Raw genomic sequence first — 17587 nt, 5'->3', positions numbered from 1 at the left:
TAAATCAGCCTCTAGCAGAGTGTGGATTAGAAAAGTCACTCTTTCCCAGAGGAAAATATTGCATACGAGTTTAGTATAACAGCTTCCTGCTCCCTGATTTAGATCATAAGACATTAAAATACTGTAAATATCTATAACTGAGACAACATTAAAAGGGCTCTGTTCCACAAATGAAACATCTGCGTCTTCATGGCTGATCATCTTAATTGCTTTGGTTAATTACTACTCATCAAAAAATATATGAAAGTGGGACATACAGAATAATATGAGATATCAAGGGGCACATCTTCTGTATTTGTTCAGATTGGTCTGTGTAGTAACAGGCCACATCTCACATGGTTCCTGACAGGAGCCATTCACACTAAATACAATGACTCAAACCTGCAAGTCAACCGTTTAAACTGTTCTTCTGCAGCAGGAAGCCACAGTGTTTCACTCCACCACCAATTACACATCTAACTTAAAAATCACTGTAACAGAAGCTAAAGAGAAGGTAATGGCCTATTTTTGCTAATTCTTTATCCTTTTCTGCATAAAAAAAGAATGGTAACACATTATGTGACAATGCTGTAAAGAAGCCCAAAATATCCTGCTGTTTGTCAGAAGTGAATCACTTCTTTTCGTGTGCTGACAATCATAAAATCAACAATGAAAATTTCAAATGTAGGGGATCAGATAGCTGAAGCAGCTCTAAATCATGTGTCAAAGGCTAGTCTATAAAAGAGAGCGCTTCTTCTGAAGGCGACCAAGCTGGAAGCATTTCTAAGCATAGTGGTGGTACTTCTGAGTGCTGTGCCACTGTCCTTCAGTCTTACATAAAACAGATAACTCTGAGATTAAATTAAAATTCAAGATGTTCTCCCACATGATGGATTTTCTGTTTATATGAAGATTCCCGTTACAATCAGCAGCATTTTTTTGAAAATCAGGTATTCTTTTGCAAATAAGCAGTTTCATAAAATAAAATAGTGACACTTTTTCTTTTAGCTGTATTGGAGTGAGCTGGAAAAGCCTGGTCCCAGCATACACATCAGTCTATTCAGTTTTTATACCTTATACATATAACAAAGTTCTGTAGACAGACAATACTCACCCCCACACCTGCAGTGTGGTTTTCAGGATGAGGAAGATAAATCTTTATCTTCTACATGTTTTATCTCTATCTCTCTCTCTCTCTGCTTACTTTTATGGATATATATTGTTGTTATTTTGAAAAAAAGGAAAAAAAGGAAAGCATTATTTTTACTAGTGGAAGGAAAAGGGAAAAAAAAGTAAGAATTATGGGAAAGCTGAATGAACTGTAAAGTTTCATAACATTTCTGTGTTAGAACAAATGCTTTCTTATCAGCTTGAGAATTATGCCTGTGGGAGACAGTAGGGATGTGAGGGTTATTGCAAAGTGAGAGATGAAAGATGACCTGCCCTCCTCAATAGGTCTTTGGTAGTTGCCCCATTCCTTCAGTCTGTACTGCCATAATCTGGCCCTGGGGTGGAAGAATAAAAGGAAGCATGCATGATCTTCACCTGTGTATTCTCAGTTGTACTGAAATTACCTGCATACCTAAAATGGCAGTCATCTCTGACTCCTGCTAGTGATATACGTACACACGCAGGCACCAGTTGTTTGTTTTTTTTTTTTCATCCACATTCTTTAAATTAGATAGCTATGTAGAAACCCATTTTGAACCAACAAAACCAGCAATGGTCAAATTTGTACTCTCTCTTGTGCTGCTGAAATCCTTCCATTCAGATACTAGGGAAGGCAGAAAACTGTTTCATGAAGGATGCTCCATTGTATTGACCTGAGAGAAGCGAGGCTCTGGATGTTCAAGCTGAGTCCCAGAAACTTGCCAGCTATTGAGAAGCAGTCCTGAAGGTGTTCACGTTAGGCATATTGTCAAATAATAAGGAAAAATAGGAATGTCCAGGGGGAGTTTATCTACCGTATATCTATAATGCATTTTGAGACCAGACAAGTATAGACCAGGAAGACAAAATTGCAAAATACCATAACAGCACCCAGAATTTATTTTTCTGTTATCAGTCCTTTTCTTTTTTAGGTATCAGTTAAATGTTGTATTCCCCAATGAAGATACAAGCTAAAAAGGAAAGCCATAACCTGGGATATACCTGCCTTTGAATATAACATAAACTTAGAAGTTACCTTCTTACATGCTGTGACAGAGCTTCCCAAGCTGCTTGCCGAACTGTCTGTGCTGCTGCCTTGGTGCTCTGGGACTTCATGCATCAGTGGAGATTCAAAGTTGCTGAAGAACAAAAAAGAAACAACCCCCCAAAAAATCCTTTCCAGTGGCTCAGCTACATAGGTAACTCAAATGATACCAAAATACAGTTCAGTAAAGAGATGTAGCTTAGGTTATAATAAGCTGTCTATACTCTCCTTGCTGATGTTACCAGTCTATTTATTAGCTTAGTTTTACCTTTTTGGAAGACTCTTCTAAGCTACATATTTTGGATCTAAAGTAGCAGAACAACACCTTTGAAGTCTAGAAAATAGCATATAGCTGCATATAACCATATCTGCCTGTCTTGAATGACACTGTAAAAAGTGGTAGTCTTGTTTTCATTAGCGAGCAGCTTAGAGCAGCAAATGAAGCACTTGCTGCATTAATTCAGCTTGGTAGATAAAATAAATGTTTACTACATTTTTACCTGCCTGGATAGAAGAAAACGGGTAGTGACTAAAATGTAAAAAACCACAACAGGAGTGGTTGAATTTCTTAATCTAGATGGAATAGCTTGATACACTGTAGGTTTAGAGCAAAGGTAAATCATGCACATACTCTGTTTTGTGAGTCAGCTGTACACAAAACCAAGCTCTCTCAGCCAAGTTATTTGCATGCACAGCTGGTACCACCCCTCACATTTTTCTTTTGGAATGGTTCAGGCCAGTCTTGTAAGATCTTCCTCCATATAATAATCAAACTGTCACAAACCTAGTGAAGCTTCTCTCTTTGGACATGATGTGATTGCACTTAAAGACCACAAAGTGTTAAAGGGCTGTTTCTCCAGAAACGTGATAGGGAAAGAGTATCCTACATGACCAAGTTCTACTTCCCAAATTGGGTCTCTAGAGTACCTTTAATTTATTGCAAGTCATCTCTGACAAGAAGTGGAACACGTTGTGATAGACCATAAGTGATTGCAGCACCATGGCTTAACTAATAATCTTTCATCAGTTCCAGTGGGATAACGGAGCATGTGCAATTTTCTGGTACGCTCAATTAAGAACTAAAATGCATTTTTGTAAGTCACCTTCACTGGAGCTTAAGTCAGTATGTTAAAAGGAGGCTACTTTCACCCATAGCCCAAACCCACAGGCAAATATTGTCTAAGTTCAGTACCCTCCTTGATAAGTCCATATTTAGATGTGGCCTCTGCACTAGGTACAACTGTGTACTCTCAGCAGAAGCTGTGCACTGCCTCTTTTTATAAGATGCATCATTTCTGCAATCTAATAGTAAATTACAAATCAAGTCTGACCTTCGGGTTGAAGTACAAAGCCCATTGTTTTCTCCTGCACTACAATGAGAGGAAGACCGAGTGGCTTTGCCACTTTGTCCTACAGGGACTTGATATGCTGATAATGAATGTTTGCTTTCAGTTACACTGTGTGCAGGGAACCAAACTTCTTGTACATAAAGTGTTGCTGAGTCTAAAAGCAAGGAAGATGATAGTGTAGCCATTAACTGAAAGCCATTTTGAACTTTAATTAAACAGTACAAATAGAATAGTACAATAAGACATAGCTGGAAAATATAGATAAGGAGTCACATTCTGGAGTACTAACAATTTTGTGCTGTCTCTGGATGATAGTCCACTAAGGGGTAGCATATTATATGTTCCATATAGAAGTAAAGCTGTCTTCCTAGTCATGTGGAAGGCAAAAAGATTTGTAAAATCTTCTTAATCCTTTAGAAATCTGTGTTCTTAGCAAAATAAACCCACTTTTCATTTGTAATTATAGAAAAGCTTGTTAAAAGTATATGATAAGTGAAATACATGTAGAATGACATTAAATGTTTTGAATGAGAAAAGGCTCCACCTCAGACTGAATTTCAGATAGGCAACATCAACTGCCTTTGGTGTTACTGAAGTCTGGTAAACCTAAATTCTCTTGTCAGCTATCCTAGTCCTCGGAGCTGCATTTCGTGTCCCATTGATTACTCAAGAGCACAGGTAAAATCAGCGACTGTGTTTCACAGGACAAGGGACAACACATTTACAAATATCCGTAACACTTTCAGAGCTCTTTTTTTGTCTTAGGATTTATGTTTCCTATGCTGTAACTGTAGAGCAGAACCCTTGTTCCCATGCTGCATTGCAGTTCAACTCTAGCACCGTGCTATTGATATCAACTCCAGGCTCCCACTGTTTGCAAACAGGTTCATGCAATCAGGGTTCACAGTCACTGAAAAGCCAAAGAATTTAAACATTCTTTTAAAATTCTTTAAAAATTCTTTTAAAATTCTTTAAAAATGCTAAGTTATGAGAGCTACTTTGGGTAACAGTTTCAGATTCCACAGCCTTTTCCTCAGTGAGTTTATGGGTATGCAATTTCTAAAAGAAGTACAGAGAAATGCATAGCCTCACACCTTGGTGACCATTGACGGTCAGCTACAGGAACATCTCTGGGTATCACAGAAAGGTGACATGCAGCAGTGCATACTAACTGATGGAAAAATGAGCACCTAGCTGAGGTTCTTTAGGCTGGACATTCAATATCACAAACCTGAGTCTTCCGTAACTCAAGGAAGTGCAGTGTATGAGGTTTTGTCTAGATATCTTCAGATTCATGGGTCTTTCAACATGGAACACAGGTTCAGCTTTTCAACATATCTTTCTCAGTTATCTCTCAGATCAAAGCTTCCTCTTTCTTAATTCTCTGGGCACCCTTTCTAAGCTTTAATTTTCAAGATGAGATTTCTTAAGAGACCCTCCTCAGGCCATACAGCTCTGTCACCTTCGCTCTGTAGCAAAGTCAGCAAGATAAACCTACTTTTCATTAGCTCCCCAGGGAAAAACTATTCTGTCTTTGAGAAACTGACTGTTCTCGTTAGTTCCTCAACAGCAGGAAGCTGAAAGAAACTGCTGCAGAGATGTAGCCATCTCATCATCAAATGATAGCTTTGCATTCACGTACCCTACTCATTACTTCACATTAAGAGTTTACACAAAGCACTAGTCTTTCAAGGCATCTGGCAGAGATTGGTGCCTTTTCACTTCAAGATAAAGCAAGCTGTTGAAAGTTTCAGGTCTTAATTCTCACCTTTGCTTGGCTCCCCTTAGATGTGCTCATTTGATTTAGAGCTATCACAGGCATAACAAGGAATCTCTGTTAAAGATGTCTCCTTTGGTGTGAGAGATCTTAATTGACAATTCACCTTTTGCAACTGAAGCTGGGAACTTTGGCCTATGACCCAGTGTTAAGAAGTATGCCATTTTCATTTTAATATTTTCATTAACAGGAGTCTCCACAGTCACTTATTTGCCACCAGGGGCTGTCTTACTGATTCATGAATGATGACTGATACTTTTCCTGCAAAGCTAAATGCTCTCATGAAGAATGCAAACAAATTTCTTGGAAATTAGAGGACTGTAGTAAATAGCTATGAGGTTTATGGCACTAACTGTAATAACAATACATCCTTTATCATTGACCAAAATGCAAGCCAACTGCTTCTATTTTCCTGCATGGAATAATTCAAAAATACTGACCTTGATGACTCAAGACTTAATCAAAAATACACAGCTGCTCCTAAAAATAATTATCTTTGCAGATGTGGCAGATGGTGCTACATCAACTACAAAGAGGTAGTTTAAAGAATTCCCCAGGTTATCACTAAAGAAAATTAATCTTGTGAAACAATATCAGAAACTCCAATTTCCTACCATCTTGAACAAGCATAAGCAGTTTCCAAAATCTTGCTGTTCAAGAGTCTTTCCTAAGGAGCAATTTCAATAAATAACAAGTCACCATTATATATATATTTTAAACAAATCCTATTATAGCCTAGTGCTTTTCATCTCTTCATTATGATTCCTCATCGTAGCATTTTGAACATACAAAACATACTGATCCATGAAAAAATTAATCTTGATGAAGGAAGCGAACAGAACAAACACAGTGAGGTTTCTCAGTGCAATTAATTCCAAACTATAGTCGGCTACATATCTAATGTTTTGCTAATATTTTTGGTGAACACCATGACCAACAAAAAAAGGAATTAATCTCATTTTGAAATAGAAATATTAGACAAGTGAAAGCATAACAAAATGCTTCAGCATATTCTTACCTTCACACTAACAAATAAACATGAAAGCTACACAGAAGCTGGGGAAGGCAGCTGCCTTAATCGAGATCCTAAGCAAGTAGCAGTTTTGAAAGGCTTGCAGCATTCAAACGGCATCCCTTAACTTCAAAGCCTTTTTGAAGTGGGCAGACTAGTTAAACTCTTTCTTCATGCTGCCTTTCAGATTTTACAGTTTTAAAATTTACCTTTGCATGTAAACAGGTCAACAAACTCACTAACAGTAAAACCTTTAGATATAACAGTGTCAAAGTTACTATTTTGATCCATAGAATTGTTTTTTATTCAGTCTGGATCATGTGTGTACTTCAATCAGAGCACACAGATGGTTAGTCAAACAGATGCTCTATAAATACCTCAAAAAAACATCTTTCTGATTTTGTTATGGATTTGGAACTCATGTGCAGAATGTAATTGCTGGCAATATCAGGGTCTGATCTTGTAAGGTATTCATAGACTTGTTTCAGTCTCCCTTGGCTGCTGTTGACTTCACTGACAACTGACAATACCGAAAACCTCCTGTCCTTATCAGACCCGAGTGTTTATGCAGTCTAACAGGTACAGGATTGGGTTGCTAGTTTTACAGATCACTGAACTAAAAAGAGTAGAAGTTTAAGTGCTTTATACTCAGATTGCTCATTTCATAATATCTATTGGGTACTCTTGATTTACATTTCATTTTTATCAGTGATACAGCTGCAAGAAGGCCAGGTCTTTAGCTACATGCTAGTGAAAAACAGGAACAGAGAAAAGGCAATCCATACTGTGGTACACCACACAATAAAAAAGCCTTTTCCTTACACGTTCACAGAGCACTGAATGCCCTTTATTCTGCTCCAAATTTAAAAAGTGCAAATAAATCAGAAGCCTCTGCAAGCACTAGCAATGATCAGCCTTCTTTCAAATCATGTTTTAAAAAATTATAAAAAAACAGACAAGTTTTATTGAAGAATAAATGTAAACAAAAGTAACTACATTTTATATGATCTACTTAGAAATATTCCTTCCTTCCTGTATTTACTGATCAAATTATTAAAGGAAAATAACAAAGTTTTATGCACAAGTCTGATAAAGTTCTCCACATTCAATAGCTATGGCCGGGTATACTCAGAGGAAAGAGTTGACAATCAAATCAAGGAGTTGGCAATCAGGAGCTGAATGACAAATGATTGCGGGGGTTTTTTTGGTTGGTTTGGTTTTGGTTTTTTTTGGTGTCTTGTTTGTTTGTGTGTTGTTGTCATGTTTGGTTTTGTTTGTTTTTGGTTTTGGTTTGGTTTGGGTTTTTTTTCCTGTTTTGTTTTTTGTTTTTTTTGATGGTTAACTATATTTCAGGAGTTTACAGACAGAGAGTCAACCTGATACGATCTGGGCTTTTGACAACAGCTGATAAGCATCCTTCCTTTTTCGCATCAATCCCTGGATTTGACATGACTTTAGGACAATTCCAGGCAGACATTTGTTATGCTGGTAGAATGGCTACTTACTAAGGAAACCTTCCAGAAATGACAGGTTTAGACCTTGGTCAGAAGAGATTACACAAAAAAGCATGTGAGGAACCATGAGATTTCTTCCTGGTAGGGTGCATAAGGCGAAGAAAGAAAATGTCTAGAAGGATATATATGATGCAGCATTGGTAGCAATAATTTTTGAAGAGTTCTCTATTTGGAGGATTTTTAGAAGGTGTGAAAAGAAGCCCTGGATCAATAACTAGGAAGCAGACAAGGTCTGATGAGAAAAAATGATTAAGATTAAGGGAAAGATTAAGGAACAGACCCTTAAATTCATGCAGGGCTAAAGGACTGCACCTTATAGAGATTGACAGAAAGACAGCCAAGACTGCTTCTGTGCCCCAAAAGCAAGGAGCCTGTATTTGGCTCTGGAGTGCCAGCTAGGTGGGGAACTAAGGCACTGTTGAGGGTTTGACTGCAGGAGAGATAAGAAATCTTGTTAAAGGAAGGATTCTCCAAACTAGGTGGGCACTGCTGATCAGGAAGATGATTTTAAAGAGAGATTGAATTCACTATGTCCAGACACAGGTATCACAGAAAAAACAGAATAAGGCAATTTCATCTCCTCTACAGCAAAGCCATGGTCTTGCTACTGTTTAAGACTACTAAGTCAGTAAGAAGCAATATAAAGTCAGAAATATCCTCAAAAAGATGTCCCACAAAAAAATTCCATATTCACTTAGTGTATGTACTTGTACTGTATAATAGCAGCTGTCATTGTGCGGTAGAAAGGAGAACAAAGAGAAACACTTGTTTTTCCTCTTAAACAAGAATGTTCATGACTGTGTGTTTATTAAGCAACTTACATTATTGCTGCACTTTTGATGGCGATGCCTATGCTTAATATAGATTGTGTTGTTAGTGCAGCACTGTAATATTCCAAGCATATGATGTTATCTGATCTTACTTCTTTTAAAGATAATAGAAAAAACATTGTAACACAGCTGGAATCTGGCGCAATTTGGTCCAAATTAAATACATAATAAATGTGCCAGCAGCTCCCACAGATTTCAACTAGAAATGGAAATTCTCAGCATTTTTCAGAATGAAGTCAAGGATGTTACAAATTAGGCTCTCACGCTATAAACCACTGGGAAATTTTTAAAAGTCTATTTTAAGTGTTTTTGTATCTGACAAACAACTTGTGTTCTCTGACTGCTCCTCTCATCCTTTTGCCGTGTACAAACTGCCAGGTGGGCATTTCAGGAGAAACAGTGGAACATGACATAGGAAGAAACAGATGATTTCATGTGGAGGATGTTAATCTTGGCTTAACTAGTTTACTAAGTATGTTTTAGCACCATGTTTATATTACATAGCCAAACTTCACAGTCAAGCCTCCAGACCATCTTTTGCCATTGACCCGTGTGTTTCTGATTCTGAGTGTTAGAGCAACAAGACTCAAATACTGACAAAACAGGCCTCAAAGTGCAGCACGTGCAATCATGTATTTCACTGACAACTTTTCTTAAAGGTTAGCTTTTAAACATCTCAAATATACTCTATAAAAGCTTTTCATTAATTAAATTCAAGACAGATACTAAGTATTTCCGAAAGGAAGAGAAATGTGACAAAGATGTTCATTACTTAAAAGCAAGTGCGTATGTCATGATTTTATTTGAATAGAAAATACATGTAGTTAATCAAAACTTGCTAGCTGTTCCAGTGTTTTCCTTTTTAGATTGATTACAAATCAAACAGAAAGTGTGACTGAAACATAGTAGGTACTCAGGAGTATGTGCATGATAGGAAGGTGAACATTACTTTCATGTTTTGAATGGCATGTTTCTAATGTTCTGCAGACTTTCTGAAATTCTTTGTCCCTGTTCTCCTCAGAAATAATAACTTTGGCTTTGGAAATCTGAGATTAACAAAGGGCTGACTTGTTACCAGATATTTAAGAGAGAAGCTTGGGAATTTCCTACTGTCATAGAATCACTTCCAGGGACTTTTGAAAAGGTAAATGGCAAAGCTGTTTGTTAGTGAAAATGCACTAGTAATACTGGAAACTCAAATTTTTAAATACAGAATCTGAATTATGGAACAGCTTGAAGTCCTGGGAAAAAAAAAAAAAAAAGAACTATGTGTAATACCAGCCGAGAGGCCATGATATCATGCTATACAGTGGTCTTTATTACAAATCATGAGATGCTAGAATTAACTTCAGCATAGTATAGTTAAAGATGCAGGTTTTCATATCACAGACATTAATGTTTCTGAATACTAAAGGAAATTATAATATTTTTTTTTTCAAGTGCCTGAGGATTCTTTTCCTTTTTTACCCCCCCCCCCCCTTCTCTTTTTGGGGGCAGCATTGTTCTAATTCATGAAGGAGGTAGCACATTAAGTGGAATGGTGAGATAACCTTCATTCTCAATATAACAGTGGCTTGCAGGTAGTTTGGCAGCCCATCAAAGACATTTTATTCTTATTTTTGGCAGAATAGGAGATCTAAGCAGGTATTTTGAAACCACCTGCTCGAATTCCTCTTTTTTTGTCCAGCCCTGAGAGAATTAAGACTTTGCTGTTGGGAGCAAAGTCAGAACCTTTGGTAGATATTCTTCCATGGAGACTCTACCCTTCTTCTTCCGTTCTCAGAAATAACATTACGCAATTGTAAAATAATTTCTACAGCTGTAAAAATGAAGACAATTCATAGTCTATTGTAATTAATTTCCTTGGACAGGTAGCTTCACCAAGGCATCTATATATTAAAAAAACAGTTGGTCAAAACTACTCAACATAGTTGTGATGTTGGTCCCTATTAAACTCAGTTTGTCTATGGTAAATATTTTATTTTAACAGTATCTAAAGTACTTTCAAAAGGACCTATCTAGTAAATGTATTAGTTCTTCAACTCCATTCTGGTTTCAAGCCATTTTTATTTGAAAAAAAGCCAAATTGGTTTAGATTCCTGCTAAATATTTCAAAACACTGTTTAGGATTATAATAGTGTTCAGAAACCAGTTTGTTTTTATCTTAACTAATGATACCGGAAAAGTAAAACAATAGTCTAAAAATAAGCATCTTCATTTAAAATATTCACAGAAATTTCCTATTCTCTTTAATCCAGTATTGTTTTTATGACCACCCGCAGTTATATTCATAAACTATTTAAAATGTCAGGGTACATTCTGAAGTTATTTTAATGCCAAAGAATACATTCTGTCACTGCTTCTTCACAACAAATCTTATTTTAACATAATTTACACGCCTGAAATATTCCTGAACAATTCTGATTTGCTACTAATATCCCAAAGGAACACAAATCTTATAAATTTTGATGTTAAGTTAATATGTCAATAAGTAGCAATCTGTGACAACTTATAGAAAACAGGGCCACTTGTTTAAAAGTATGAGTTTTTTAAATGTCAGAGATGTGAATAAAATGAAGCTGTCTCTAATTATCTTGGCTTCTAATATGATAAAACATACTTTCATATAATTCTATCAAGATACTACAAGCATTGTCTTTGGTTCAGCTTGCTTGAGTTTGTGAAACTTTTTTCCATGGACTGTAATGTGATTAACAGGATTGAGTATAATGGCAATATTATCTTTTTTTTTTCCTAACTTATACCAGTGTCAGGAAAGCATGAGATTTCAGTCCAAGAAATTATGATTGAATTTTTTTGACCAGATGAGTCCTTCTTCTTTCTACCCCCTAAAACTGACTGCCTTTCTAACTATATATAAGGAACATATGATATTATCTCTGACAGTCTAGAGGTGCATCTGATCAATGAGTTATTACTTTAATTAATCTAATTTTTTTACTTGGTGGCATGATACAGAAAAACTGCAGAGCTTCTTCAGCCACTGCCTTACAATGAAGTTCAGAGTAACTATGAAACTGTTGTGATAACTATGTTTGAAATTTTTGACTTGTTCTTGCTGTGATGTACAAGGTCCAGCAGGACTATCTGTACCATTGACTGAGCTCAGATTAAGCTCTCAGACAACCTTATCATTACTTGCAGTGTGATTACTTGAGTACTTGCTAAATTGGTATTCTTACATTGACACCTAATGCAGAAAATATAGACCAGACCATGTGTAGACAGGGATTTTCAGTTATCTACCTGGAAATCAAGAGGAGATTTTGTTGCGGAGAATCTGAGAGAGATTAAATTGCTCTTTGATGCCACTTGCCCTTTTTAATGCTTGGTCCTTACAGACAGAAGTGTTTCTATTAGATGTTAGTTCAGATACAGACAGGTTCACTTGCACCATAATCTAGGAATAATCCTGCAATAACCAGTAAAGCTGACCATGTAGTTGTATCATAACAAAAAGGGTACATAAATTGACCATCTGTATCATAACCATTAGCTTGTCCAGGCTTCTTTTTTAAAAATAAGAATAATGCAGCAGCATTAATTTTTTGTATTTTGTAATGCATCTGGAAGTGCCAAATGGCTGTAAGTCACAGTACAAAGGAAGCTGAAGGTGGTCACTGTCTCTGGGGCAGGGACGTTACCCCGCCTCAGCAGAGCCTAGCAGCAACCATGTTCTTCCCGTTAACTTCATTAAGAGCAGAGGTTGCCTCTTGTTTCTTGTGTTTAAGTTTTACTCTGATCAGCCCTGCAAACACTAAGCTTTTTTGATACAGAGGAACAACAACAACAAATGATGTATATGCTTAAATCCCAGGTTTTGCAAAATTACTCTAGTATTATTAATGGGGGATCACTGTAACAAATTCAGCTGAAGAAAGACACAGTATAATAGCGAGGTCTAGTTCTGTATACCCCAAAAGCAATCCATGCAAAAGTAAATCTGGTTCTATGGCTTTTTTTTTTTTTCTTTGATTACTGCGTTGGATTATTATTTGTATTATTTGTTATGGTATATCTCTAGTTTCTCAGTAGTTACTCAATTATTTTTCTAATACATGATACCTTAAAAGCTATGCCTTCTGAATCAGAAAATCACCTGTTAAACTCAGATATTATGTGTTTACTTATGAATTAATTTTACTTCTATGAAATAAAAATCTGCTCCTGATGATAGTACCCAGCCCAGAGACACCTCTCTCTCATACTTGGATGTGTTATTCCATAATGTACAGTACTGATTTCCATAATCTTAGAAATATGGCTATGCTTCTAGAAGTATCAAAACTTTGTATTTGGCAACTATATTAACATTTAAAGTACATCATGCAAACCACTGATACAGTTCATATATGCTACTTGCTTTTAAGAATGCAAACAACGTGGCCATCGGATTTCACTGGGGTTTTTTTTTGCATATAAACTCTTTAATAGTCGTGCTATTACTTCAGTATTTTTACATATTCAAGAAGCAATTACATTTTTTCTAGTTGAGGGGAGGGCCCTATTCTAAATTTTGTGTGAGAATAATGAGATTTTCATTTCAATATCACAGCATGCAAATATTTTCCTTTTAAAAATAAACGAGCTGTTCCTTTTTATTGGATGTCTACAATGGTAATACAGATATTTCACTGAGAAGGAAGACATTGCCTTGACGACACAGAAAATGAACAATCTATAGGCACGTTATTGAACTGTTACCCTGCTGATTTGATCTCTTCCTTTTTCAAATTGAAATAGCATAGACAGTTATAAATTAATCTTGGAGGAAAAGGATTCAGACCTAATTCAAACACGGTTCTGAAAACTGAGAGACACCTTCTCTTTTTCCCTTTAATATTCTGAAGAGCCACTGCATGTAATGAACAGCTTCACTTCTGGCAGAGATGTGCTGTGCCTGGTATGTGAAATTGTGATAACTGTGCTATCTCACAAGGACTAAATGAGGACCACTGAAGTTTTACATTTTCAAAAGAAAATACAAGTCCAATCCTATGCAACATTCTAAGTAAACTGAGCCTTCACTGAAGGGAAACTACAGTGCCCAGGTAATTTAAGATTACTGCACAGACAAGCACTGCAGCCCCCCTTGGCCTGAGCACTCGCTCTTTTCCCACAGGTCTGTCGCTGAGGTGGGTGGTTTCACCCAAGCTTTCTGGATTTACCCTGCCCATACACCTTGTGCTGCCTCTCCAACAAGAACATTAACATCCATGCAAGAAAATACCTACAATTCTAACTGGTTACATAGTTGCTACTAAATAACTAACTCTATACTATATCCCACCACATGGGTGTCTGGCGTATCTTTGGGAAAGCCGATCATCAAAGTTAAACTATTACCCAAATCGAGGAATCCTAACCTCTGTGCATCTTCTTGTTTAAAAAGTTTTAGCTGTAACCCAAAGATGTCTTAGTTCAATTAATCCTGGTTTCCAGCAATTTATATAATCAATCAAAACTTCTCCAGAAAAAAAACAACCTTCTGTAATGCTCAGAAGCTGGTTGTTGCAAGTGCATGGAAGCAGCTCAGAATAGAGTGTACAGGGTTAGCCCCAGTCTTAAAAGTTACCACTTAGGGTTATACAGGACTCACTGACCACTTTTGAATTTCCCTATCTGGGAAACATGCGCTGCAGCATCAGGTTCTGTGTTTTTTAAAAGTCCTCTTTCTTTCAGCTATAAATTAAACAAGATTTAGAAAGGAAACATCCTTTGATAAACACCAACTACCTATTATGTGTCATGGGCATTGGCAGCAGCCTGATATTTGATAATAATCAGGCAAGCCTTGAAGTGAAGAAAATTAATGAGGGAAACCAAAGAGATTAATGAAAACAATCCAAGCTTGAGAAGACTAAAAAAGAAGGTTTAAAATTCACACTGGGCACCAAATATATCCTAGCAATCATGGTATTAATCTGCATGTACTAAGTTTGTACTTGTTGCTAAAACAGAAATACCCAGTATAATTTTTCCCCTCTGTTTTCAGTGAAGCAGAAGGAAAGTATATTGTACATGCAGTCTGAAGCACTATCTAATCCACTGATAAGCAAAGAACTGTTTAAAAAATTGGGAAACAACCCCAAGTTTCTTACGTGGAGCTCCTGAGAGCCATGAAGTGTTTCACAGTGCCCTGTGCCTCCCGGTGCCAGGCAGGCTTGTGCTCCTGCTCCTCCCCAGAGAGCACAGCCAGCACCGTGCTTTGATAATTTGACAATTTAGGTTGCTTTTGATTTTATTAATAGCTGAATTTTTTCTCCCCTCACCTCAGTGAAGGAAAACATCTCTGAGAATTGTTGCCTATGTTTGACAACATAGGTTAGCTAGGTTAGTGAAGTCTAAAATAATTCCCCATGAAAACAGGATGCAGCATGTCAATTTCAGAATTCCCGCCACTGACAATCAAACTGACATTGTAAGGAGGTAGTGAATATCCAAAATGATAATGTCAGATATTTTTTTCTGGCTACTTCACTCAAAGCATCTGTAAATTCTTCAGCCCATTTTTATTTAAATAAGATTTATTATACAGCTCTTTCTCTTTTACAGAGATGGAAAAATCTGGAGAACTGGTCTGTAAGCTATGTGGTCAGTCTCATCAAATATCACCCCTCACCACCTGGGTAGTTGTCTTTGCTTATTTCATTCCACTCAGCACTGACAATTGTCCAAAATAAATTCTTAGTACTGATTCCTGCTGGATTATATGATGCTTTTCTGTTTGTTTGGGGTTTTTTTACCTTTTTTTTTTTTTTTTTTTAATGATTTTTAAAAAATGATTTCCACCAAATCTGTTTTCTCTGTTATACAAGATCTGGGCTGCTTTGCTGGACCACAAGAGCAGCTGTCACCTGAAGCCTGTGACATTAGTGTTACTGTCTAAGTGACCAGTGGCAATGAGTGTGTGCCACGTGCCTGCTATCTGTGAGAAAGGTCTGATAGAGCTGCAGCTTTTGGATCTCTTCACAGCTTTGAATATCCTAGCATATTCATCAAATGTAAAAAATGTTTGGTTTCCAACTGGACCCTATAAAACCAAAAAGGCTTTTCATAGCCACTCTCTGTGCTTTATTTGCCTAAGTTTTCTGCTACACCAGGTATTAGTGAGATGTAGCAAAGATATTTCATTTTGTGTTGGTGATACAAAACTTTTTGTACTACATGGAGAGTTTCATAGAAATAGTCAGACATTCTTTGGGCTTGTTGTTTCACTGTTTAAAATATAAAACTGGCTACTTCTCATCTCTATTGGGTGGATATGCATTTTAATTCTTCTGAATTACTGTTCAGTCTGATGTTGTTTTTAAGCCCTAGCACTGCTTATATTTCTGAATTGAACAGTATTTACAGTGTGTTGAAAGCATGTGCCAGTCCAGAAGATGTGTCTGAAGACTCTTATATTCCAGCTAGGACCACTTTCAGATAAACAGGTTTGGCCAAAAATTGCATATGTGTATAGGTTTAGTTTCATAAGCTTGAGCAGAGGAACAGCAGTGTTACCAAAAGGGGTGGTTGGATTTCCTTAGGCAGCTGTGCAACAGCAACCTAAATAGTCACCATCTTACACAGGGAGACAGAAGCATGGAAGTTCCTGGCACATACGTAAAAAATTCAAGTATTTTTCTTCCTGTCTCTCACCTGAAGAGGCAAAGTGAAAGCTGATTTGTTAAAGGTCTTAATGTGGTTTTGTTACTCCACCATGAAAAACCCAGTAATTTGTTATAGACCACAGTTCCAGCTTCCTGACTGTGATGTGCACCAAAAATGTCTTAGCTGCTGGAAGAAAAAGTGACAGCTACCAGTACTGTGCAGTTCTCTGCAGCTGCTCATCTGATCCCCAGGGTAAGTGTTCACAGCAAGAAGCAACTGCCAGAAATGGTAATTTATCAGTGGATAAACAAAGGCCACTAGCCTGCTCTGCTGTGCTCCATAGTGGCTGCAGGCATCCAGACCCAGGGCTTATGGTTTTGCCTTCAGATATGGAAGCTGAAGCAAGGGAAGGTATCACGCAGGAGTTAAGGTGCACCTTGAGTTTATGTGGAACTCATATAGCAATTGCAGTGTGTGATAGAAGAGTCAGAAAGGTGAGCAGAGCTGTGGCCTTCGTTTAGGAAGTTTAGTGTAGATAAGGTGTGAATAGCTGCAGAAACAGGCCAGTGCCCAAAGTGATTCTGTAGGGAAGATGCAAAATACTGTCTGATTTATAACAGTTTGATGGAGAAAACTTTCTTTGGTAAGCTAACTCCTACATGTTATCATTCATTGTTTGTATTTCTTGACAGCTGCTGTAACTACTTCCCAATTAAAGTTGCCCAATTACTGTGTGGTGGGCATGATGAGCTGAAAGAGTATGAGGAAAAGTTATCTGTCCCTTGGCTTCCCAGGTGTGCTTTTTCCCAAGGTTTCCTGGTGAAGACAGAAATGGCCTAAAATTACTCACTGACCTGGTCACCTTCTTTCCTGGAGTCCTCTGACCCTTATTCACAGACAGAATGTATGAAGCATACATAACTGTTCAGCAAAGAAAGGGTTACCTTGATTAACAGATAACAAGCAGCTGACAACATACCAGCTGCAGGAGATAAAAGACATGAAAAAGAGAACAGTAGTTCTTGGTACAAGGAAGTCTGACTTGCTTGAACTACAGGAAGAAAATCTCTCATTCTTCAAGAAGAAGAGAAAGGTATGTTGCTCACAAGAGCAAGATAAGCCTTGGCCTTGCTACAGAAATAGATAATGTTTTCTGGGTAATAGAACTAGCTGGTGAGATGACCAGATGGCAGAGCTCTGGAGTGGAGTAGGATTGGTTTCCTCAGTTTTATACACTGATGAAAAGCTTAGCAACAATTGTGTGGATTTGGAAGGTGGTTGTATGCCTATGAGGAGGGAAATGTGTAACAATGAA

At 37.2% G+C, this 17587-nt stretch overlaps 1 protein-coding gene and 1 long non-coding RNA gene across 8 annotated transcripts in view; one reads left to right on the top strand and one right to left on the bottom strand.

The window, feature by feature from the left end:
- The window catches only part of SPHKAP (SPHK1 interactor, AKAP domain containing), a 73030-nt gene that overhangs the window by 52819 nt on the left and 2624 nt on the right, over positions 1 to 17587 (bottom strand). For all 5 annotated transcript variants that reach the window (XM_065073974.1, XM_065073977.1, XM_065073975.1 and 2 more), the window contains exon 2: positions 2165 to 2267. In XM_065073974.1, coding sequence (XP_064930046.1) covers positions 2165 to 2267 — 103 coding nt within the window. The remainder of the gene's footprint in view (positions 1 to 2164; positions 2268 to 17587) is intronic.
- The window catches only part of LOC110361139 (uncharacterized), a 165967-nt gene continuing 165636 nt past the window's right edge, over positions 17257 to 17587 (top strand). For all 3 annotated transcript variants that reach the window (XR_010474703.1, XR_010474698.1, XR_010474702.1), the window contains exon 1: positions 17257 to 17365. This is a non-coding gene — a long non-coding RNA (uncharacterized LOC110361139). The remainder of the gene's footprint in view (positions 17366 to 17587) is intronic.

This window comes from Columba livia, chromosome 9 (assembly GCF_036013475.1).
Source record: "Columba livia isolate bColLiv1 breed racing homer chromosome 9, bColLiv1.pat.W.v2, whole genome shotgun sequence".
Classification (NCBI taxonomy): Eukaryota; Metazoa; Chordata; class Aves; order Columbiformes; family Columbidae; genus Columba; species Columba livia.
Note: the sequence above shows the minus strand (reverse complement) of the source record. Positions and strands in the feature narration are given on the sequence as shown.